Raw genomic sequence first — 23,689 nt, 5'->3', positions numbered from 1 at the left:
CTGTATCCGTGTCCTTTCAAGGGTCAGCAAGGCTAGATTGCTTCCCTGGCAATTCCCTTAGGGCGGTTCACCACCTTGATTACCAGTTTAGATAAATTCACAGAGCAACTGAATACAAATTCTTCTGGTAACATTATCTCACCCATCTTGTCTGTCTAATATGAATTCAGAGACAGACATCAAATTGTGATTGCTATAGCAAGTGGCCTAAACTCTTGTTTTCTGCAAGTTCTAATTCAGTCACTGAATATTTTACTTTTCATCTTGGGCCTGGGGCTTAATAGTGTTAGAGACATCAAGATTTTGTAACCTAATTCAAGGGCTATCATTTGCATCTGAAACTCTGCATAAAGCCCCTAATAGATGGTGCAGGTAGCACTGCCTACAGGTAAGGTTGCCTGACACTTTCTGTCAGAAAACCCAGTTTTCAGTTGCTCATAATTTTGCGGAACTTTAACTGTTTGGACTAAAATCTTAACTATGTATATACTGAAGACTGTGAACAGAGAAAAATATATTTTTCTATTAAAAATTAATACAAAAATGTGAGAAATTTAACTCAATTTAAAAGTACTCCACAATTACTCATCGGCTCTGCCTAAGCGAACATCTATGCATCTGTCCAGGTTAGAATGACACAATTCATTGGATTTGATTTGTTCCCATACTCCCCTTTTCTAATAGACATACTTTATTCACATGTTCTCATGACACATTTCTGCTGACTTATTGTACAATGCATTGTTTCCAATTTGCAATGTGGTTCTTCACTGTAGTCATGTTTATCAAGGGGTCTCTGCCAAATAGTGTTACAGGACACTTAAAATACAATTGCAGCAAGTAACAATACTATAAAATATACTTCATACAACCAAAAATAGCTTTCCCAGAAATCTAACACAATTGCAGGTGAGAATAAGTGGTCTGAATGATGCAGGAGCAGATGTTCTTCAGGACAATTGCTGTATTAACATGCAGTCCACCCTATGAAAAGGTTCAAGAACCAGTGCCCTATGCAGTAGTTTGGAGTGCAATTACCATGTATGTCCACTAGATGGTGCAAAGAAATTAATCATTAGAGGGCCCGCTTCTATTTAAGCACCTAAAAGTGGTCACAACAAGTGTCACATTAAGAATTCCTGGGTGCTGTTGAGCTCATTTGAAAATCTGGCTCATATAGTGCACTATGCCAGGCCTGTGGCATGGGGGAACTGGGAGTTGGTGAAGCGAGGGTGTTCTTTTCCTAATTAATCAAGATGCTTCTGTTCTGGCTAAATCTCTGCCTATGGTCCCAAGTTAGCATGATTTTATATGTATGTTACACTTGACACTGCAGATTGTGCATGCTGTATAGTAAATATTTCAGATACATTATTGCCATGTCACAGATCTCCACTCCTGTTGCCGTGTATTTTGGTAGTTTGTCCAAGAATAAGCCGTTGGTCCCAATAATACTTTTCCTTTATGCAGCCCCTTTTTCATCCAAAGGCTTTATGAACACTGTGCCCAATTCATTGTTGCCCCGTGGCTGCTTTGTACAGGCTGTGTGGGCACAAAAAGGCTGTAGAGCAGACATAAGCCCTCTGAGGAATAACAAGGTCTCAGGAGGCTTTCCTACTAAAGGAACCACTGGTGCAGGGGCATGATAGGAAGTTTCCAGCTCAGTCAGAGACTGACAAGAAGTGAACAGAAGGCTGGAGATGTAGGAAAGGCATAGCAGTGAATAGGGCAATGACAGTGGGTCCGAGGGATCCCCTACTCTTTGTCAGGGGTTGAAACAGCTTCCAGCCACCCCAAATAGGAAAGCCACAATTCACCTCCGATCAGTCCTTGCACCGGCCCTAGCAGCAGGGACTGCAAAAGTGCCACAACTGAGTATTCCCCGGATGTGGAACTACTTTTACAGGAACACTCACAGGCTTGAAACCCAGCATATCCTTCAGTGCTTTGCTAAACTGGGGCCTCAGCAACTTGCCTGGACAGAGAGCCCATTAGCAATATATCTCCAGCTAGCAAAGATGCATAGAGACAGGCCACATCTGGCAACATTACACCCAGGCGGGGTCCATCCAGGATTTCTTTGTAGATTTTTAAAATGATGAAAAATAAGCTATGAATCATTCACATATGTTTGCTGCACAATGATACAATGGTTCGTTAGCTAAGCATAGGGCTTTATCCCAATCCCTTTGTTTTCTTTCATGCCTACAGTCCCTTTATAAAAGTTTTAAAGGAAAACCAGCAGTGACTTTTCACTGTAGAGTATTTCCAAAGTAGCACAGCTCCTATTCCCATTCCAAATAACTACTGAGATCAGCGGTTGGCTGGGGCTGATTGAGGGACAGTAATGATCAGTGAAAAAGAGCTGCCTCTACAAGAGGCACAAGCACTTTCACAGGTAGTTTCCCCACTGGAATGAAGGAGCGATTATTGCGCTTTCCTTCCTTCTCATGCCCTGTGTGACCTTGCTATTTTTCAGTGGTTGCCACTGCAATAGCTTTAATCTTGCCCCGGCAGGTGTTCTTGCAAAAATTTTCGAATTGCTGCCCCAATCCCTATGTACTGTGGGCGGCGTACTCCTAATAAGCGTGCAGTTCAATGAATGGCTCCCCCGAGCCTTAGGGTGCTTTTCAGGGCAGCTGCCATGCAGCACAACCCATCCTTAAAAACAGCCACAGAAAAGTGTGGTGACCAAATGGGCAGTCAAGCTAAAGGGGGAAAATGCCACTTTTTACAAGGAGGGTGGGAAGCAGGGTCCCATGCCTGGTGCCTTCCCCTTTAGCTGTGATTTGTTTGGCAGTCAGAGCTACTCATAGGACATGGACCCAGGAAGTTCTGACTCCTGCTCCTGTAGCAATACATTAATTTCAACTGTAAGAGCATCCATTTTTAAACCTGATACATCCGGAACTATAGAAAATGGGAGGGACTTATTTTTAATTGGCATCCATTGTAAGCAGAGTTTGAACCAGGCATTACCTGGGCAGCACATGGTTACAGGTCCTTTCAGTATGCAAACACCATTCACAGAATAATGCTTGGTTCTGATATAGCACTTTCCATGTTCAAAGCACTGGAGCGACATTAACCCTCTTGCATAGGAAAGGGTTACCCTATTGTACAGATAGGGAAATGGAGACATTAAAAATGTCCCTAACTCACCTCCACTTCCTCTTCCAGGTCCTCGGCTTGATTGTGACCTCCTGCAGTAAACCCCATGGGAGGGGAGCAAGGAGGGTAGAGGGCCCAGATCCTCAGAGGTATTTAGAAATCAATGGGAGTTAGGCACTTAAATACCTTTGAGGATCTGGCCCAAAATCTCTGAGAGATTCAGCTCAAAGAATTCTCCGAATTCTTTTACTTGGAGCTTTCTCCAAACCCTGTGGAAGAAACCAGGGGTTGGCTCCAAGCTCCAAGCTCTGACATTCCTCCAGGTCGCCTCTGATCCATGGGATCCACTGGAAGCACAATGCTAGCCTCAGTGAAGTTGTATGGTTCTGTACAGGATTCAGGCCCCCACGCAGCTTTCTCCAGCTCCTGGAGAGTGTAGTTCCCATTAAGCCATGTTACTATCATTTCCCCACCTGCTGCAGCTGTTTTAATAAACAGGTTTGTGTTCTGTCTGTCAATGAAGTGTCACATCTCCACTAGCGAAAAGCAGCCTTATAGATAGCACAGGTGGCCAGTCATAGATCTATCACCTCCGTGTAGGAGCAAGTTCTGGGGGCTCCTACACTGCCCCCCTCCCTGCAGCCTGTGTTGGGGGCATTGCCAGAGGGAAGTGAGTGTGGCTTGGGATTCCCTGCACCCAACAATTCCTGTATGGATCCCTTGGACCAATGTGCAGCTGGCCAAGGTGAAGGTGGCTGAAAGGAGAGCTGGCTGGAAATTTTCTAAATGGGAAATTCAATACTTTAAAAAGGAACATGTTTTTCACAAGGGGCCTATTTGCCAACCTGCTGGACTAAAAACTGCTTTTAAAAACCACTGCCCCTTTGCCCCTAAGTCAGGCTCTGCCCACCTTGTCTGTAGCTGGGGCCCAGGGCTACAGTGGTGTTTAGGGAATTTTCACAATGCTGTCTGGCAAAGGTGAGATAAATTATACAAACTACAAACCTGGAAGACGAAAAATAGAAATACTCACATACACCTCTACCCCGATATAATGCGACCCGATATAATACGAATTCGGATATAACGCGGTAAAGCAATGCTCCGGGGGGCGGGGCTGCGCACTCCGGCGGATCAAAGCAAGTTCGATATAACGCAGTTTCACCTATAACGCGGTAAGATTTTTTGGCTCCTGAGGACAGCGTTATATCGGGGTAGAGGTGTGTTTTCTGCAAATCCTCCCCTGCTTAGAGAACTTCAGTCTAAACTGTACCTGTTTTTTCCAGGGACAGTCCTGACTTTGCATGAACATTTCACCTCACTTCCCTGATAACTGGGATTATCAAAGAATAGTGCCACTGTGTGTGTTTTGGTATGCTGAATAAATGTGTATTTAGAATGTGTGAGAAGGTAATTACCAGATTCCTCACAGACTGAGGAAGCTAGATTAAGTCAATTGATATATTTAGGCTTGGAAGGGTTAGATTTTCATTGGTAAATGTCGATAAACATCCATTTTGCCGTACGCACACATAGCAATGACAAAATATTTCAATCAATAGTAATCAAAATATACAGAAAAAGAAAAATGCTGCTTGACATCCTTGAGTTAAAATCCTGTGATTTAGGCTTTTGAATTAGGCTTGTTACAAATGGATTAGAGAACAAATAGTAAAAAAGGTATAATTTGTTGATATAAGGATATTTACTTTATACATTTGGCATATTGATAATTTATGTTAACAGTTTATGAAGCTTTAACTTTTTAAATAGCAATGTCTACTGTCATTCAATAATTGGCTGGACAACCCCCCGCCAACCCCATAATTTCACAGAGCTATGAAAATTTAAAACAATAAAAATCTAAAAAAAAGATTAAAAGTAAACACTGATATTATCCATCAAAATTATAAACAGTAAAAGTCAAATTCTGCCAAGCCTCGATATATTGATCCAGATCAATTCCTTCTTCATTGAGAAAATACTGTGGATTTCCATTATTCATATGCAATATTTATGGCACAGCCTTTTCTTTTCAGCTTCAGAAATATTAACTCCATCACAAAAGAACCAAACAAAACTACAAACCAGGCCAGATCTAAAATAGATCTTGTTTATTAATCTTATGAGAGCTTGTCTACAGCCCTGGAACTTTAGGTTCCCCTGCTAAGCTGGTAGTCAGTTCAGAAGAGGTACTGCAGAAATACTGTACATAGAGTAGAGCAAACTCCTTGTAGCCTTATAACTGCTGCTTTCAAGTAGATCCTCACAATTACACTGGTCTACAATTTTTGAGAAGTCGTCTGCTTCAGAGAGAAAATGTGCTATTTATTATGTATTTTGATGTGCTGAATTCAAATATGACAATTAAAACAACTGCTTGGCTACTGTTTCTAAGATATTTAAGTTTTTACATTTTATGTCTATGTATATTGTGTAGATAGTAGAGTTTTAATCATAAATTGTAAACCTAGGTCTTTTCATGTGTTTATGGTTGCTTTACATGATAATATTTCACCTGTCCTGTTTATGTAACACTTTAAAAATCAGCAAAAGGGTTATATAAATAAAATGTATTATGAAACAAAAGGCAAAAAACTATTCTGTACATAGATTAGTCCTATTCAGTGTCTACTCGGCGCTTCTTGGCTTGTCTCTTGTATTCATTAAATGGAGCATCTCTTGTCACTGTCCAGCAATAGTCTGCAAGCGTTGATGGGCTCCATTTGCCCTGATAGTGTTTCTCCATTGTTGCAATGTCCTGGTGAAATCGCTCGCCATGCTCGTCGCTCACTGCTCTGCAGTTCGGTGGAAAAAAATCTAGATGAGAGTGCAAAAAATGTATCTTTAGTGACATGTTGCAACCAAGGCTTTTGTATGCCTTGAGGAGGTTTTCCACCAACAACCTGTAGTTGTCTGCCTTGTTGTTTCCGAGAAAATTTATTGCCACTAACTGGAAGGCTTTCCATGCCGTCTTTTCCTTGCCACACAGTGCGTGGTCAAATGCATCATCTCGAAGAAGTTCACGAATCTGAGGACCAACAAAGACACCTTCCTTTATCTTAGCTTCACTTAACCTTGGAAATTTTCTATGGAGGTACTTGAAAGCTGCTTGTGTTTTGTCAATGGCCTTGACAAAGTTCTTCATCAGACCCAGCTTGATGTGTAAGGGTGGTAACAAAATCTTCCTTGATTCAACAAGTGGTGGATGCTGAACACTTTTCCTCCCAGGCTCCAATGACTGTCGGAGTGGCCAATCTTTCTTGATGTAGTGGGAATCTCTTGCACGACTATCCCATTCGCAGAGAAAACAGCAGTACTTTGTGTATCCAGTCTGCAGACCAAGCAAGAGAGCAACAACCTTCAAATCACCACAAAGCTGACACTGATGTCGGTCATAGTTTATGCACCTCAAAAGTTGTTTCATGTTGTCATAGGTTTCCTTCATATGGACTGCATGACCAACTGGAATTGATGGTAAAACATTGCCATTATGCAGTAAAACAGCTTTAAGACTCGTCTTTGATGAATCAATGAACAGTCGCCACTCATCTGGATCGTAAACGATGTTGAGGGCTGCCATCACACCATCGATGTTGTTGCAGGCTACAAGATCACCTTCCATGAAGAAGAATGGGACAAGATCCTTTTGACGGTCACGGAACATGGAAACCCTAACATCACCTGCCAGGAGATTCCACTGCTGTAGTCTGGAGCCCAACAGCTCTGCCTTACTCTTGGGTAGTTCCAAATCCCTGACAAGGTCATTCAGTTCACCTTGTGTTATGAGGTGTGGTTCAGAGGAGGAGGATGGGAGAAAATGTGGGTCTTGTGACATTGATGGTTCAGGACCAGAAGTTTCATCCTCTTCCTCGTCTGACTCAAGTGAGAATGATTCTGGTGCATCAGGAACCGGCAGTCCTTCTCCGTGGGGTACTGGGCGTATAGCTGATGGAATGTTTGGATAATGCACAGTCCACTTTTTCTTCTTTGACACACCTTTCCCAACTGGAGGCACCATGCAGAAGTAACAATTGCTAGTATGATCTGTTGGCTCTCTCCAAATCATTGGCACTGCAAAAGGCATAGATTTCCTTTTCCTGTTCAACCACTGGCAAAGATTTGTTGCACAAGTGTTGCAGCATATGTGTGGGGCCCACCTCTTGTCCTGATCTCCAATTTTGCAGCCAAAATAAAGGTGATAGGCTTTCTTAACCATAGTGGTTATACTGCGCTTTTGTGATGCAAAAGTCACTTCACCACAAACATAGCAGAAGTTATCTGCACTGTTCACACAAGTACGAGGCATCTCTGCTCACTTTGGCTAAACAGAAATGTGTCCCTTTGCAAAATCAAACACTGACAAATAAGAGAGCATTACACTGTATGATTTCTAGAGCTGATATAGGGCAATTTGTTCAGCAGAGTGATGTAAGCTTCGTTAGGATTGCATCATCCATGACTTCTAGGAATAACATGATGCAATTCATATCATGTATGACGCAATACCAGCTTCAGATTGCATCATTCATTGTTTTGCCTAAAAAGCAAGTACTGTCCAAACCCAGTCATAGATTTATTCATAGATCCAGTCAAAGATGTATTTTAGTCATTTCTGGTTTAAATTGAGATCCCTTCCCTTTATAACTCACTTATCCTCCGCCATTCCCAAGTCAAGGGTCGTATATACTGACCCAATAGCATATCTTGAAAATTAGAGTCAAGCAACAATTTTAAGCATCATTTTCGTTCTCAGTGACCCAGAATTAGTAAAGTTTGACTACATTTATTTCAGAAGCATTTTGGCTGTAGAGCAGTGTTATTTGACAAGATGTAGCCTGGCTCTTTTGTCTCTTTAATAGAAATGGAATTGTTAAATTTGAACTATATACATATTTACATTTTTCTCTCACACAACATATATTAGGTAAGAAATCAGATTCCTGGGAAGGGGCATATCACAGGACAAGCTGGATTTAGTGCTTTGCAATGATTTGGTTTTATCTCTGCACTACACTATCCTGCTATAGAGCACTAACACTTTGGACCCAGTCTGACCTAGACTTACGTACATGATGAATGTGCCCCGTGCGTAGTTCCTTTGAAGTCAATGGGATAATTCACAGTGCATAAAGTTTAGCACCTGCGTAAGTCTTTTGACGAGCAGGACCTTTATTTGGACACTGAGGCCAAGATCCTCAAAGGTATCAAGGCACTTAACTCCCATCGAAATCGGTATCTCTGACTGGGCCCGAAAGCCTGACTTTCTACTGCCCTGCAGCCTGTAAAGTCATTTATACTCAGGGCCGGCTCCAGGCACCAGCTTGCCAAGCAGGTGCTTGGGTCGGCCACTCCGGAGAGGGGCAGCACATCCAGCTATTCGGCGGCAATTCAGCGGACGGTCCCTCGCTCCCACTCGGAGCGAAGGACCTCCCACCGAATTGGCGCCGCAGATCACGATCGCGGCTTTTTTTTTTTTTTTTTTTTGCTCCGCTTGGGGCGGCAAAAACCCTGGAGCCGGCCCTGTTTATACTGGTGCAAAATGAGTGTAAAATGCTACCAAATCAGATTCACCCTTTCATTCAGATAGTTTGTTTGTACTGCCGTAAATAACTTCACAAGGTGCAAGACAGAGACTCAAGCCTTGGGTAATGAAATGGTTGAGGCAGACAAAATGCCCTTTTAAAGCAACCTCTGTTGGTCAGGCTTGGACTCTATGATTATTTCCTGACAACAGGAAATTGCCTGCAGACTAACTAGACCAGGGGTTCTCAAACTGGGGGTCGGGACCCCTCAGGGGGTCACAGGATTATTACATAGGGGGCACGAGCTGTCAGCCTCCACCCTAAACCCCGCTTTGCCTCCAGCATTTATAATGATGTTAAATATAAAAAAAGTGTTTTTAATTTATGGGGGGGGGGTCGCACTCAGAGGTTTGCTATGTGAAAGGGGTCACCAGTACAAAAGTTTGAGAACCACTGAACTAGACTGAAAACAGCCTCACCACGGGTTCACTTAGAGACAGTATGAGGATCAAGTGAATTCTGTGCTTAAATTAACCAATGCTTTTTAATATTATTCCCAAATGAACCCAAACAGTTCCTGATGAGAAATTTCACTGAAGAGTCTATAACCCTCCTGAAGAGCAGAAACTGTATTCCATTTTCACCCTAATAGGAGAGAGAAATTTTCACTCTAAAGTCAGCTTACAGAGGAGACTAGGTATAGATAGCATGTTTCAAGCCCTGGATAGCTTTAAGCCGGCTCTTGATTTTAATCTTTGAACATGTTGTTCCATAGAGAAGGAGCTGGAAAGCATAGTGGACAATTCATGTGATTCAGATTAACTACTACTAGTATACTGACATAGTGGGATGCACTGCTTTTTGACAGCATGTGTGTGCAAATATGAGAATACCTAGACATGTCACAGCTCTTTGCTGATACAAGAAAGACAGAAAATAACCTCAGAAGCATCCCCTATGAGAAATCAGGAAAAGTTTCACAATCCAGATGAAGCTGGTGCCAACAGTTCCCTAGGTGAAGCATGTGGCTAAAATAGCTGGCCCAACAGCCAGCCAGCCACACACACACACACCATCTCAATATCTGCTACCTCCTTACAACCCAGCAGCCATTTACATTTAGCATCCCTTATCAGACTCGGGATTAGTTACATTCTGTAAACTAACACTTGGACTATCAGTATGGTTGCAACAGCGGTTACTACTAACACACCTGCAGCTACTGAAGTCAATGAGAGTATATCTACACTACACCCTAAGCCTGGGCTCTGACTCAGCTTTAAGCCTAAGCCCCCCTTCCGTCCACACACAAACCAGTCTGACGCGGGTCAGCAAATACTCAGGACTCAGGTCCTAGGACCTTGCTGCAGGGAGCAGGTCAGACCCCAAGTTCCGATCGGACTCAGGTCCAAGCCCTGTTATTTTGCAGTGTGGATGCAGCTCAAGCTGCAGACCTGAGTCAGGTCTGTGTAGGGCAGCATGGACATGCTAGCACGGCTGCGAGACCCAGTTCCAGAAATTGTAAACCCAAGTTCACAATGCCATGTCGATGCTCAAGCGCGGGTTTGGAAACACTGAATCCACAAGCCTGGGTCCTACTTCGTGTGCAGTGTAGACATACCCTGAGAGATTTGCTGTTGTCTTCAGTGAGGAGAGGATTTGACCCTTCATCTTTAAGCAGTGTGTGCAGGAGAGGAAGAAGAGAAGACACACTGTTAGGAACATCATTAGCTAAAAGAAACACTACAGTGACAGTGTGCAGAGCAGACGCTGGAACGTTCCTGTCATGCAGCGCAAGTGATAATCCAAAGGAACATACTATGTCTGTCGGAGTATGACAGAAGTGGCAACCAGAGAAATTTCTCCCCCGTTTTCATCACGTAAGACTTTTCAGAGGACAAGCTTTATTTTACAGTAGCTGACTCTACACATAAGCTAAGGAAAGGGAGAGAGACAGAGGGAGTACTTTATACCTGAGGACATTCTGCGCCAAAAAATAAAAAAATTCTGTGCACAATATTTTAAAATTTTGCAAGTTTTGTCAATAAATAAATGCAGAGGCTCCAGTATGGCAATGGGGAGCACAGGCCACTGGCTGTACGAAGGTGGGAGATCACCCTGCAGACCCCGCACTCCCCCCCCGACTCAGCAGTGAGACTGCATCTGACCTTGACAGCACAAGGCCTGGGCCTGCCCCAGAAACACCATGGGGCCCTGCCCCTCTGCACCAGGTGTGGGGCAGGCACACTCAACCAGGCATGATCCAAGTGTAGAGGGGATCAGTTGGGGGGAGGGGGATTCAGGTGTTGGGTGAGAGGATTCTATGTGGGACAATCTGGGTGCAGGCAGCTCAGTGTGGGGTTTAGGTGTGGGGGGATCTGGATGTGCAGAGGCTTGCTGGGGGGGTTTACAGGTGCAGGGGCAATGGTACTGTGCAGGGGCTTCCAGGTGAAGGTGGTTGGGGCTCAGCAGAGGGGTCTGGGTGTGGGGGGCTCGGCAGACAGGCCTGGGTGCTGGTGGAGTGTGGGTTGGTGGGGTGGAGGCCTGGGTGCAGCTAGTTGGGAGTCGGTGGCATGGGGGTCTGGATGTGGGGGCTCAGGGTGGTGCAGGGGGTGGGGCATCAGGGTGGGGGTTTGAGTTCAGGGAGGAGTGGTCTGCATGCAGGGGTGAGAGTCCAGAGGCAGGGAATCTGAGTGAAGGGGGGGGGGGGTGTCCACAGGCAGAGGGTCTGGGTGAAGGGAGGTTCCAGATGCAAGGGTTGAGGTTCCTTGGGTTGGTGTTTGGGTATGGAAGGCTAGGGGGTTCTGGATGTAATGGGTGAGGCTTGGCAGGGGTGTCTAGGTATGGGAGGTCTGGATGTATGCGGGGCTGGGTGGATGGGGGAGCAGGTCCCCATAGTGACCCCCTCTTCCCACCGTTGAGGAGCAATGGGGGCAGGAAGCAGGGCAAGTTTCTAGGGGTGGGTATGACACAGCCCCAGCCACTCCTTGCAGGGAAAGAGGAAGTTCCGTCCTCTCCTGCCTCCAGCCCAGAGGAGACTAGCAGCTGATCTTGGCTCAGGGCAGGAGCCACGGGCTGGGGTGTCCCTACCCCCGTGGTGATTTACCTCTCTGCTGGTTGCTCCAGGTTCCTGAAACGATGAATCTGCACTGCTAGGGAGTGGTGCTCTTTCAGCTTCCCTGTCATTTTTCTGCAGGGAACCAAAGAAATCTGCAGGGGACATGAATTCTGCGCACGTGCAGTGATGCAGAATTACCCCAGAAGTAGTACTTCAAGATAAAAATAATCAAACCATGCACAGAATAATGTGTGAAAAGCTGGAAAGACAGAGTTGAGTAAACTGAAGCTTTATTATACAGTATGGTAAAATACCAGCACTTCTCAGTGGTATAAGTGAAATTTAGGAAGTGTGGGGCCTTTAGTTCAACCTCCTCAAATCTTTTAAACAGGAGTCACATGTGAAAAGGAAATGAAGGTCAATAGATGTGTAGGGCCCAAGTGTCCAGCAACAAAGGCCAGATAGGAAATTACAGCTGACATTGATACTGCTGTCAATTCAGAATGAAGAAAGTATAAAAGAAGAGATGCCAAAAGGAGAATTTGAACTTACATGGTTTAGACATGCAAATGGAGCCAGGGAAGGCAAAGACACTAGCTCTTCACTTTTTTTTAAACAAAGACAGCAAGCTCTGTGAGAGTTTTGCTCAAGTAAGGGCAAATATAAAGAGCAAGGTCTCACTGTAATAAAACGAGCACTGTCCTAGTCAGAGTGTGGGAATGTGAAATACAACAATTAGGGTCAAAATCATGGTTACAATTAGGCAATGGGCGGTTATAAAGGAGCAGCCTGGACATAATTTAGTCCAGAATAAGGATCACGGTCAAAGGTTAGTTTTTCTGATGAGAAATTATGGAATATAGTCAAATCTAAGATTAAACTGGGTAGCATTCCTGAATATGAAAACACATATACCAATTATAAACTTCCATTGTACATTGAACTTAATTGCAAAACTCAGTATTTGAACACTGGGAGGAGCAGGCACAAAAACACATGCTTTTCTTAACTATAAATTGTACTAAGAGGTGGGAAATAAAATGTATGCCTGGTAACAGTCCACTTTAGCGTACTTTGTACTCTTCGATATGGTTATGAGCACATCAACTGCTTCAAGAGACACAAAATATTAAAATATATTCTGGCACATCAGTGAAGGAGAAATTTATTTTCAAACATTAAAATGATCTGGGTATTTTAAATCAATATTCCCATAGTGTGATCTAGGATCACAAAATGTGTTTCATTTTAGCATTTTAAGATTGCATTATTGCTGTCTGAAAAAAAATGTCCTGGATGGAAGCTAAAATAGCTATAGAAATTGGATATTAAAACCTGAAATTGTAAAAAACACACTCCCTTCATTGCGCTATGTGTAAAAACACAAATATATTCAATGTTTTACTCAGAGAAAGACTGGATAGCTTAATCCCACACAACGAGAAACAAAACTCATCTAGCAGATGGTAAAGCCTGCAATTTGTCTTTGCCTAATAAATAAAAGTAATGGTGAATGATTTTACAAAATTATGGCTCATCAGGGAATTTCAGTGCATGACAACATCTATTAAACTGAAAGTACATCCCGGGGAGAGATTTTGTTCATATTTTATTCAACAAGCACATCAGCAAATAAAATTGAAGAAAATCTACACGTAACCTAGTGATAACAGTTCGCAACTCCTTTCTTCTGTCATCTTTACCAATCTTCTAGTTTCCAATGGCTCTTCAGAGATAACATACAGATTCTCTCTGGGTTTTGGGGTTTTTTTTAAACAAACAAAAGACAATCCTACAGGAGGATTCCACACCTTAGCATTGCATAGCTGGAAGAGTAATTTCACTGGATGTCATCATCATCAAAAAGATCTTCAAAATCTATTCAGAAAACAACAAAAGAAAATTAATATAGTACCTATGCATATGCTATTTACATACAGTTTTTCATCACTCTGGACTGAAGGCACATACATTTTAAACAAACTAAATTAATCTGAAGTATAAAAATTACAGCAAGTAATTTCCTGTAGGAAAAGAGGAGGAAAAAAAGACAGACCCAAGATGTCAGCTGAGGCCCTTATCCTGCATCAGAGAACTCAGTGGGAGTTTTGCCACTTACTTTAATGGGAGCAGGATCAAGCCCTGAAGTTCTTTAGAAATCAACTGACTGAGCACTGTGTTCAAGAGGGCTCAATCCTGCGAAGTACAGAGCACTCTGCCCCTATTCAGCAAAACAATTAAGAATTTAATTTTAAGCATTTAACTGGTCTCATGTATATACATTTTAGCAGGATTGGGGCGTTAGTTGATAATATACAACTCATTCAAGCTGAACTTGACACACATGCTTAAGAGCTTTGCAGATTCAGGACCCTGGGTTTCAGATCATAGCTATGTCTGCTACTCCCATGTTTCTTTTTCTAAGAATGCACTGTAATCTCACCACAATATGCTTCTGATGAACCCCCTTTGTTCTATTAAGACCTTTTGGGGTTTTTATGATGTGCATTGAAATCTGGGGTTTGTAGCTTGTCAAGGTTTCAGGTGCAGATGAGCCTTGTCATTGAAACCTAGTCCTTGTTGGACACTTGCTTATGTGAGAATATTGCCATACAATTTGCTATTACTCACAATCTTTGTTTAGGAGAGGTCCAAGGTTAGACCCTCTTGCTATTCCAATGTTTTGACTTAAATGCACTGGGGGAACTTTATGGAGATGCTTGCATGGCATTTGTGCCCGGCTCTACTCTATGCAGTCACTCTTTCAGTTGTAAGACATATGCACTAAAAAACTGGGTCATTCCAAGTAAAACCACTTTAATTTATGGGTTGACTAACCAGATGTAAAAACTTAAAAATACTTTGGACACAGACAGAAACCCTAAATAGCCTCAAGATATTTTTGAGATCAACCATTTTCCATAGTTTGTGACAATGATGCCTCAACCACAGCAAATTTTAGTTATTCCCTTGGGTTTCTGTCAGTTCTTTGCTGTTTATCTGTCAAAGCTGTATTATTTACCAAACATGGAAAATGCGTATTGCCCAGGCATACATTGTATTTCCTATCCAAAACTGGCCAAATACGAAGTTATGTTATTCCTCAACTATGCAACTGGCTATTCTTGAAAATAGTAACATCCATCCATTTTACCACGTAAAGGATTTGAGGTACTGATATATGAGACAATCTCTTGTAAACAATAACTTGGTTCACAATTTCCATATACCACTAGTCAAAGTTACTAACACAGAGTCAGTCATGCAAGTATGACTGGGCAATTTCATTTGGAATGACCAAATCTGATAAATAAATTCATTTTGAGATGGTGAAGGCAGGCAAGCAATTTTTATACATTGCCCAGTTTTCTATTTAATGTGATTTAATTATTACAAATGTGACAAAGTACAAACTGAAATATCACAAAATGTAATTTTTCCATTCAAAAACTGAAGTTCAAGACATGTAAAGAACATAATAACCCAAAAACAGGTTTATCTCAAATACGGCAGAAGCTGTAATGCTACATTACTCAAGATAAAATCTAAGGTAGGCTTGTCTTGGCTATTCTTGCTTCCCAAACTAATGATTCTGGTTGTTAATTTCTAGCACCAAATACTGTAAACCTACTAAACTATTAATAACTAAATATAAAATAACTAAAATATAAAAATAAAGTAGCACTGGAACTGAAATGTGTTGAATTGCCTTACCATTAAAGAAATCTGCATGAACTGCCTTTTCATTAGCTGCTAAGTCCATCAATAAACCTGTACTTCCTCCTGCCTAAGAAAGAACAGTATTTTGTCACCTACTGTGCATAGTTTAGTGGCAAATCATAATATTCACTATTTAAAGCTTTGTATATGTTTAATTATCTTGATCATTCATACAAATATTTACATACCTATCAAATTAACATAATAATTATAATTAATGACGATATCCTATCTCCTAGAACTGGAAGGGACCTTGAAAGGTCATCGAGTCCAGCCCCCTGCCTTCACTAGCAGGACCAAGTACTGATTTTGCCCCAGATCCCTAAGTGGTCCCCTCAAGGATTGAACTCACAAGCCTGGGTTTAGCAGGCCAATGCTCAAACCCCTGAGCTATCCCTAAACCCTTTGAGGTATTATACATTACCCCATCTTCTTTCCACTTTTGTTGCCATCTGTACAACTCATTTAAGTGGCGTGATTGTCTCTCCTGCTTCTGGAGAGCTTGAACTTAGCTTGTTTTATTGGCAATAACCTTCATTTTCTCCCAGCCTGTCATATGCTAAATTTCTTAGTGGAAGTGTGACAGAGATAACCAAGATCCCAATCCTGCAGTAAATTCTAGGCAAACACTGTGATGCCTACATAGAACACCACAGTAATGTACTGTGTGGGTGGGGTGGAGGGGGGGGGAGCAAACAGGTTTCTGGGATGTACTGGCAGGAGTGCTGTAAGCAAGACTCAAGAAGTAATTCTTCCACTCTACTCAGCACTTTACATAAAAACAATTACATAAAAGGTTGTTATAAAGAGAAAGGTGATAATTTTTTCTCCTTAACCACTGGCACGCAGAACAGGAAGTAATGGTCTTAAATTGCAGCAAGAGAGACTTAGGCTAGACATCAGGAAAAACTTACTAACCGTAAGGGTAGTTAAGCACTAGAACAAAGTGCTGTCTAATGACAAAATAAATACACTGAAAATAGAGAAATGTTTTCTCTCCCAGTTGCAGGGATCTCTGAGGATCACCTAACACTGTAGATGTAACACTTCGGATCACACTTGTGTGGTTTCAGTTGAGGGTTCAGCCTTAGGCCAGATGCTTCAGAGGGAATGACCAGACCAGGGTAATTTTTCAGTTAGCCATCCCCTGTTGTCCAGTCCCAGCTTCTGGCAGTCAAAGGCTTAGGGATACAAAGAGCAGGGGATTGCATCCCTGACCATCTTGGCTAATAGCTATTAATTGACCTATTCTTTTTTGAACCCATTTATACTTTGGCCTTCACAACATCTCCAGGCAAGGAGTTCTACAGGTTGACTGTGAATTGGGTGAAAATGTACGTCTTTAATTTTATCGTGTGACCCCTGGTTTGTATGTTATGTGAAGGGGCGAGGGGGAGAACTGCCCGCCCCGGGGTGCCCCGCCCTGTAGGAGGCGCTAGAAACCAGCCAATCAGATCTGGGACCGCTGCCCAGACTCGCGTCCTGTCAGCTCCTCGTCCGCCGCTCCCCCAGCGCGAGCCCGTAACCGCCAGCTCAGCCCGCGGCATCCCTAACAGGGGGGACTGCGCGCGCCGCCTCCCCCGCTAGCATCATCACCTCGTCCAGGTCCACGTAGGGCCCGGCGCCCTCGGGGAACATCTCGTCCACTGCTGGCTTCATCGCCTCGCCAGGTCCCCGGCTCGCGAATGGCCCCGGCCGGCAGCGCCTTCCCCCTGGGAACCACTTCCGGTCTGAGCTCAAGCCGCCAGCTTCCGGTGTAAGGAGAGTCTGCGCAGCTCCACTCTCGTGGCCCTTCTGGAAGCCGGGAGGACCGATCGCTCTATGATGCCGGGGTGGCCTCCTCAGGCGCCGCCCTGGTTGCCGCTGTAGCTCTGCCCCGCCCCCCAGCACTACCTGGCTCTCCTGGGGAGAGCAAGAGCAGAGGGCCCGTGTCCTCTGAGGCGAAACACAGCTCAGGGCTACTGTTGGCCCAAGTTGGAGCAGGGGCTCCCTGTTGGGAGCCAAGGCCTCCTAGGAGGCCTAAGCTATGATCAGTCCAGGCGCTTGGCGACTGCTTGCGCTATACAGAATTTCCCATGGCCCTTTGCAGCAGGGCTAGGGCTCACCATGCACCTCGCGTGGCCTGGGGGAGTTGCTGGCAATGGCAGCGCTTGCCAGATCCACACTTTCCCCCTGGGTCATCAGGCCAGAACCAGAGCCTAATTCTTGCCATCTTAGTTACCCCTCTGCCCACCAGCATTAGGGTTAGAAAAAAATCCCCCCTTCACGTTCAGCAGAAGAGCCACGGCAACGTTTTCGAAAGCACTGAAGTGATTTAGACCTTCTTGGCACACCAAAGCTGTACCACTTTAACTGCCCTGGCATAATTAACGCAGTACTATCTCTTGGTGTGGCTGCCATTAGACAAGAGCACTAGGTTGATACCAGTATAACTGTTCCCATACAGGAACGGGGATAAGCTATGCTGGTATGAGCACTTTATATTGACATAACTGCACCCTCATTATGGGCCGTGCCAATATAACTATACGGGGAAAAGATTACACCCCTAACTGACATAGTCCCATTTTCGAAAGTGGCTTAGACATTTAGGTCCCAAAGATGTTAAGTGACACATAGATTCCTTAAGTGCCTAGGTCACTTTTGAAAATGGGCCTTTATCTTCTAAGAGCACGTCTACACTATAAGCACTATGGCTGCGGTGCTGCTACTACACCTCTGTAGTGTAGGCACTTGCTACAGTGACAGAAGGGGTTTTTCCATCACTATAGTAAATCCACATCCTCAAAAGGCCGTAACTAGGTCGATGGGCTGTCACACACTTCCTGTGTGACGTTGAATGAAGTACTTAGTCTTTCTGTTCCTCATCAGTAAAATGGGAATAATAGCAATTCACTACCTCATGGGGTTTAGTAGGGATACATATACTAATGATTGTGAGACACCAAGATGTTACAGTAATGGGTGCCGTATAAGGACCTAAAATAGGTAGGATAATCCTTATTGTTGAACTACCATAAATAATTTGCTGTGCTAGGCAGCTTTTGTTTAGGAGAGACTTATACTATGATATTCTGGTGACAGAGGTTCTATTTCTCCATTGCCCTGTAACTTTGTCAAGTCATTTATACCAGTGCAGGGTGGTTGTAAAAGGTAACCAAATCAGAATGGTAGCACTTTAGGTCCATTCTGCTGAGGTGTAGATGACTACACAGGGTGCAAAGCATTAGAGAACCAAGCCCTAAACTGTTTTTTGCCTCTAGAAGGGTTATTCTCAGTTTGTAGCTAATAGAGTGAAGCACTAATGCAAAGATAAGTAGAAGACTGGTTCAACTAGTGGTGAGAGTGTCTTCAAAACAGCATTCATGGAAAAAAATACATTAATAGAAAAAGGAAGGGGATGAAGATGAATAAGAAATATAGATAGAAGGCACTCAAAATCCCTTTGGGTTCCGGCCACCTGCAAGACTGCATCCCTCTCTAGCTGCCAGCATGACACGTGAGATTAATGGAGGCTCTTGAACTAAGAGTCCTAGATTGTCCATTCTGCTAAGGCCATTGCTATGCAGTGCAAAGTGGCCTTGACTTGGCTCGAGATTCCTAGCAGAGCATTCCCCCTGTGTATGGGTGCTCTCTGCTTGTGTACAGCAAGTGGAGGAAGGGTATCTGTGTGACAAAGTGGGAATAGCCTTGGGCTAGCTCCCACTTTGCACACTTTGTAAGCGCTCTTGCAAAGGCCAAATTGGGAGATAATTGATTAGGACTGGGTGATTAACCCGTTAACAGCAGTCAACTCATCAGCTGCGGACTGTTAAATAGGAGACAGGAAGGGTGAGAGCAGGGCTGAAACTGGACAGAAGACACAGAAGTCCAGAGAAATGAGATCTCTATCCTCATCCTGTGGCTAGAGAATACACTGACTTGAGAAAAGCCTTATGGTAATGGGACATGAAGCTGCCTAAAATGTTGTCAAAAGTGTATAGTGTGAATTTATGTAACAGCATGTGCCGACTGCGTGAGAAGAGAAATCCAGGGTGAGGAAGCACAGCCTGTGATAATCCCTCCCACTAGTGCCAAATATCCCCTGCCCAACATTTGGTCCTCTGCTGGTGTAAAGGACTTTATGCCATCAGTAGCAACAGCATAAATTAGAGTGGGATCTCTTCTGCACTAACTTGCACTGAATGAGGAAGCCAAAATCAACTCTGCGCTGTTGCACTCAAACATAGTTGAGAATTGGGGCCACAAATTCTCAATTTAAAAGTCAGGGAGCAGGTGGCAAAGCATTGTCAGTGGAGGGCCCTTGGTGTGGAATTCCGTGTCCAAGCTGGGTTATCAGAACCCAAGTCTACTGGTCAACAAGACTAAGGCTAATCTCTTCTCTTGGTTTTTGCAAAAAGTGAGTGATTATGGGGTTGGAGTATTCTTATGGTGATTTGGGTCAACAAGTTTTTGATGTTATTCTTATATATTGGTCAAAGTCCAGAGACTACCCAGTGGGCACTTTTATACATTTTAAAATACAAACAGCCAAAAACAGGCTTGAAATCAATGAATTTTTAATTTTTGCACAAAAGAATACACTGTATTGAAAGGAAAAGCCGGACTAATTAGCTGCCGTTTTACAAACATGGAAATGCTATACAATATGTTTAATGTTTAAAAACATTGAAATAACATAGACTGAATGGGCAATTCAGGCATGTTTACTGGCAGCAGTAAATTCCTTTAAAGGTCTCAGCACTAGCTTTAGCAAAATGAGTAAAATCATTAGTGCTCATGATAGGGAACATCATAACCAAGGTTATTTCCAAAAGGATATTGAGCAAACAGGGTTCTGGCCATTTCGTTGATTCTGTTGTATGCTCCCAGGGTCTGGAAATACTCCACATACGACCAAAAATCACTGGACCAGAAAGGCCAATATGGCAGGGCTGCAGGTTCCTCATACGGGTCTACAATAAAAATTGCAGAATTAGATTAACATAACATGAAATGTGTTGGTTAGAGCATGACCCGGAGCCTAGACTCCTGGGTTCTAGTCCTAGGTCTCACTATGAAGCAGGTCACTCACCCTCACTCAGGCCTTGATTCTCTCTAGGGCTATGGCCTGGCAGACAGTGAATGTAAAAACCCTACACTACCCACTCCTTTGCCCCTGGTGCATGGGAGATGATAAGCAGAGCAGGGAGGGGGCAAAAGAAGGCATGGTCAAAGTACACTGTGGTCTGATATAATGGCCCACAGAGGGCTGTTAGAAGCTGGCACAACTTAGAACTGAGGCTGCTCTACTTTGTGCTGTGGGCTGGTTGGGGACTAGGCCTAATCCAAAATTAGGTCAGCCAAAGGTGGCTTTAAGTCACCTTTGCCATCCCCCTCAACCACTTTTCCTCTGCCTGGGACAGGAAAGGAATACATTGTTAAAGGTATAATCCTTGTGAACTATTTTACAGGGGTGTTGAGGTGCTTACTCACTTAGTGATTGTAAAGAAAAGTACTGCTATTTTTAACCTAGCTCCAAATTGAGTAGGGTGTAACTGAAAATTCTGTGCTCAATATTAGGACATTTCATAGAGAAATGAAATCAATGGGAGCTTTGCATGAAAATTGATGGCATCGTATGGCTTTATACAGCAAGGCCTTCCAAGACCTTCCCACCTTGAATTAATTATTCTGCAAATAAAGATGGCTTCTCCTATAAACACTGCAAATGATTTTTGTGGAATACTTTTCAGCAGTGCCCTGTCCGTCCTGCTGGGATGCCAGCCAAGTTTGATTCTTGCTAAGAGGATCCCAAACTGGAACCATTTCTCCTTAAACTGTGAAGAGCAGAGAACTCTTCTATACTTTTCCATGATAACATTATTAACATTTAGTTGGCTACAGCTTCTGGCCTCTGGTACAGGCCACATCCTGAGACTTCTCACACACAGTGGGAGTAGCAGCAGATCCACTCTGAGAGCTGATCATGCAAGTGGATCCATGCAGGTTGACTCTTGCATCAATGGGGCTCTGCTGGGAGGGGGGCGGGGCGCGGGGGGAAGGCTTCAAATATCAGCATCGGGGTCTAAGGTGCCTTGCGGAAGTCTGAAGCCTCAGAATTATGTCTCTTCTCTGTAGATAGTAGAAACCAAAGGCTAAAGAGATGGAAAAAGAGATCCAAGTAGGAAGTGTCCAGCAGGTGCAGACACTTCCAACTTGGCAGACAGCCAGGTTTTGGCTTTGTTTTTAAAGAGGATGTACAAAATAATCTGGACTTGAGTTGCCAATTCAATGAGCTCAGGGCCTGATGCTGCCAGGTTCTGAGCACCCTCGGGCCTTGATCCAACAAATCACTTCAGCATATGTGGAATTTAGCTGAAGAAGTACTTACAAAGGTAAAGTTAAATGTGTGTTTCAGTGCTTTGCTGGATGAAGACCACTGCTTGTATTAGCTGATCTCCAGGTTCATGCTGCAGTCTGCTCCTTGGCACAATGTGAAACAAACCCACATTTGCTGTAAAATATTACCCCGGCTAGGATTTTATATTGTAAAATACACACCGAGAAGAGATGTGTGGTTATTTAATTGTGATGTTGCATCAAAAATTATTTCTGTGTTCAAATAAAATATTGCACACACATTTGTTAAAGCACCCCCCCCCCCCCGGCTCCCATTGTCCGCCTAGGTTCATGTTTTGATGGGCACTGCTGTTTCCAGTGGAATGTTACGTTACTGGATATCAGCAGATCCAAGACAGTCTTCGCTCTCATGCCAATACACATCTCAATGAACGCCGTATAGTGTTTGTGTTCAGCATTTTTCTAGCAGTGCTAGAAAAATTGTCTAGCATTGCTGCTCTTTGCTCTCAATAAGAATTTAAGCAAATATATGGTCGACACAATTTCCCCATGCTGTCCTCAGAAATAACTAGCTACCATGCAAAGCACCAAAACCTATCAATAAGGCAATTGAAATGTTGCTAGGATGACTTTTTTAAAGCAAAGGCAAACATTGCATACTATGGATCAGATCCTCAGCTGATGTAAATCTGCATAGCTCCACTGATATTTACCAGCTGTGGATTTGTTCCTATTTTTTTTTTAATTGGCTTTCTGCTCATTTGTAGATTTTAAGGTTTTTGTCCTGGAAGTTGGGATTTCTCACCGATAAGTAGACATGCATCCTGAGGTTCCTGCAAGTCCAATATATTTAAAAGTCTGGTGTTTCTTAACTTATGATAGCACTGTAAAACACACAGTTTGGTGATCATCTAAGGACATGACTTAGCTATCAGTTTTGCTATTTTTATTTTAACTTTACTAACACATCCTCTCTCTTTGTAATATGCAAAAAAAGTTTATATTTTTAATAAATTGCCTAGCAGCACTTTATGTATTTATTTATTTACTTCTTATTTCATACTCTATCAGCAACAGATGAAAACATTTATATCAGGGGTTGATGCAAAGCCCACTGAGTCAATGGGAGACTCCCCACTGACTATAATGCACTTTGGATTGGGCCCGCCAGTTACAAGTGGCTCTTCCAATTTTTAGGAATGAGGGAGGGGGAGAAAAAGTCTGAAAAGCATTACCGTCTTCATCCTGTACTGGCCGGGCATCTGTAAATAAATAAGAAATAATCAGTAGTAGGTCTCAGATGGAAGGGTTTTCAGTGTACAAAGAGGTGCTGTGTAGCCCAGAAGCCGACCAGCTCTGCAATGCATTGATAGTAGCCTACTGACAGCTAAACTTCTGTGTTTGAAACAGCTGAATAAAGAATTCTCTGTTTCCAGTCACTCCGTGATACAATTTGAATACTGGTTGTTAATAATGAAGGCAAATGTGACTGGTGTATTAATAACATTTGATATCAAATGCAAGTCAACAGATCTAGATTAAAATATTTAAGGCGGATGGAAAAAAATAAAGGATAAATATAAAAGTTAACTTACCTGTTAATGCATTCATCAGCATGCAGAGAGAAATTAAGCCAATAAAGATAAACCTCATGGTCTCTGCAAATTATTATTCCTGTTTCTCAAATATAATCTATAAAATGAAATAGAGCAGAATATATCAAAATACATTTTTTCTTCTATACAAAAAAGTTGGAATCATCTATTTTTCACTAAAGTGACAATAAGATTTTTATATTTCCAGGTGTCTCTAACCCTCCAACTGCTAGAAGCACCTGGCACTGGCCACTGCCAGAGACAGGATATTGGGTCTGAGGGACCATTGTTTTGACCAAGCATGGCTGTTCTTATAAAATTTGTTAATTGCAAAAAAC

At 43.0% G+C, this 23,689-nt stretch overlaps 2 protein-coding genes across 2 annotated transcripts; both read right to left on the bottom strand.

Moving 5' to 3' along the window:
- Positions 1-13,284: 13,284 nt before the first annotated feature.
- On the bottom strand, positions 13,285-17,146 carry COPS9 (COP9 signalosome subunit 9). Its single transcript, XM_065410432.1, has 3 exons — positions 17,011-17,146; positions 15,409-15,481; positions 13,285-13,572 (listed from the first exon to the last, which is right to left on the bottom strand). The coding sequence occupies exons 1-3, from the start codon at positions 17,071-17,073 to the stop codon at positions 13,535-13,537; spliced, it is 174 nt and encodes a 57-aa protein (XP_065266504.1). The 5' UTR covers positions 17,074-17,146; the 3' UTR covers positions 13,285-13,534.
- A 3,038-nt stretch (positions 17,147-20,184) lies between these two features.
- On the bottom strand, positions 20,185-23,409 carry OTOS (otospiralin). The gene is made up of 3 exons (XM_065410234.1): positions 23,352-23,409; positions 22,992-23,018; positions 20,185-20,369 (listed from the first exon to the last, which is right to left on the bottom strand). The coding sequence occupies exons 1-3, from the start codon at positions 23,407-23,409 to the stop codon at positions 20,185-20,187; spliced, it is 270 nt and encodes an 89-aa protein (XP_065266306.1).
- Positions 23,410-23,689: the final 280 nt, after the last annotated feature.

Source organism: Emys orbicularis, chromosome 9 (genome assembly GCF_028017835.1).
Source record: "Emys orbicularis isolate rEmyOrb1 chromosome 9, rEmyOrb1.hap1, whole genome shotgun sequence".
NCBI classification, from domain to species: Eukaryota; Metazoa; Chordata; order Testudines; family Emydidae; genus Emys; species Emys orbicularis.
Note: the sequence above shows the minus strand (reverse complement) of the source record. Positions and strands in the feature narration are given on the sequence as shown.

Coding starts and splice junctions, on each gene's coding strand:
- OTOS (XM_065410234.1), bottom strand. CDS start 23,409: ATGAGGTTTATCTTTATTGGCTTAATTTCTCTCTGCATGCTGATGAAT. Junction 23,019..23,351: donor GCTGATGAATGCATTAACAG/GTAAGTTAACTT, acceptor ATTTATTTACAG/ATGCCCGGCCAGTACAGGAT. Junction 20,370..22,991: donor GCCAGTACAGGATGAAGACG/GTAATGCTTTTC, acceptor TTTTTATTGTAG/ACCCGTATGAGGAACCTGCA.
- COPS9 (XM_065410432.1), bottom strand. CDS start 17,073: ATGAAGCCAGCAGTGGACGAGATGTTCCCCGAGGGCGCCGGGCCCTAC. Junction 15,482..17,010: donor CCTACGTGGACCTGGACGAG/GTGATGATGCTA, acceptor GTTCTTTCTTAG/GCAGGAGGAAGTACAGGTTT. Junction 13,573..15,408: donor TCATGCAGATTTCTTTAATG/GTAAGGCAATTC, acceptor TTTTCTGAATAG/ATTTTGAAGATCTTTTTGAT.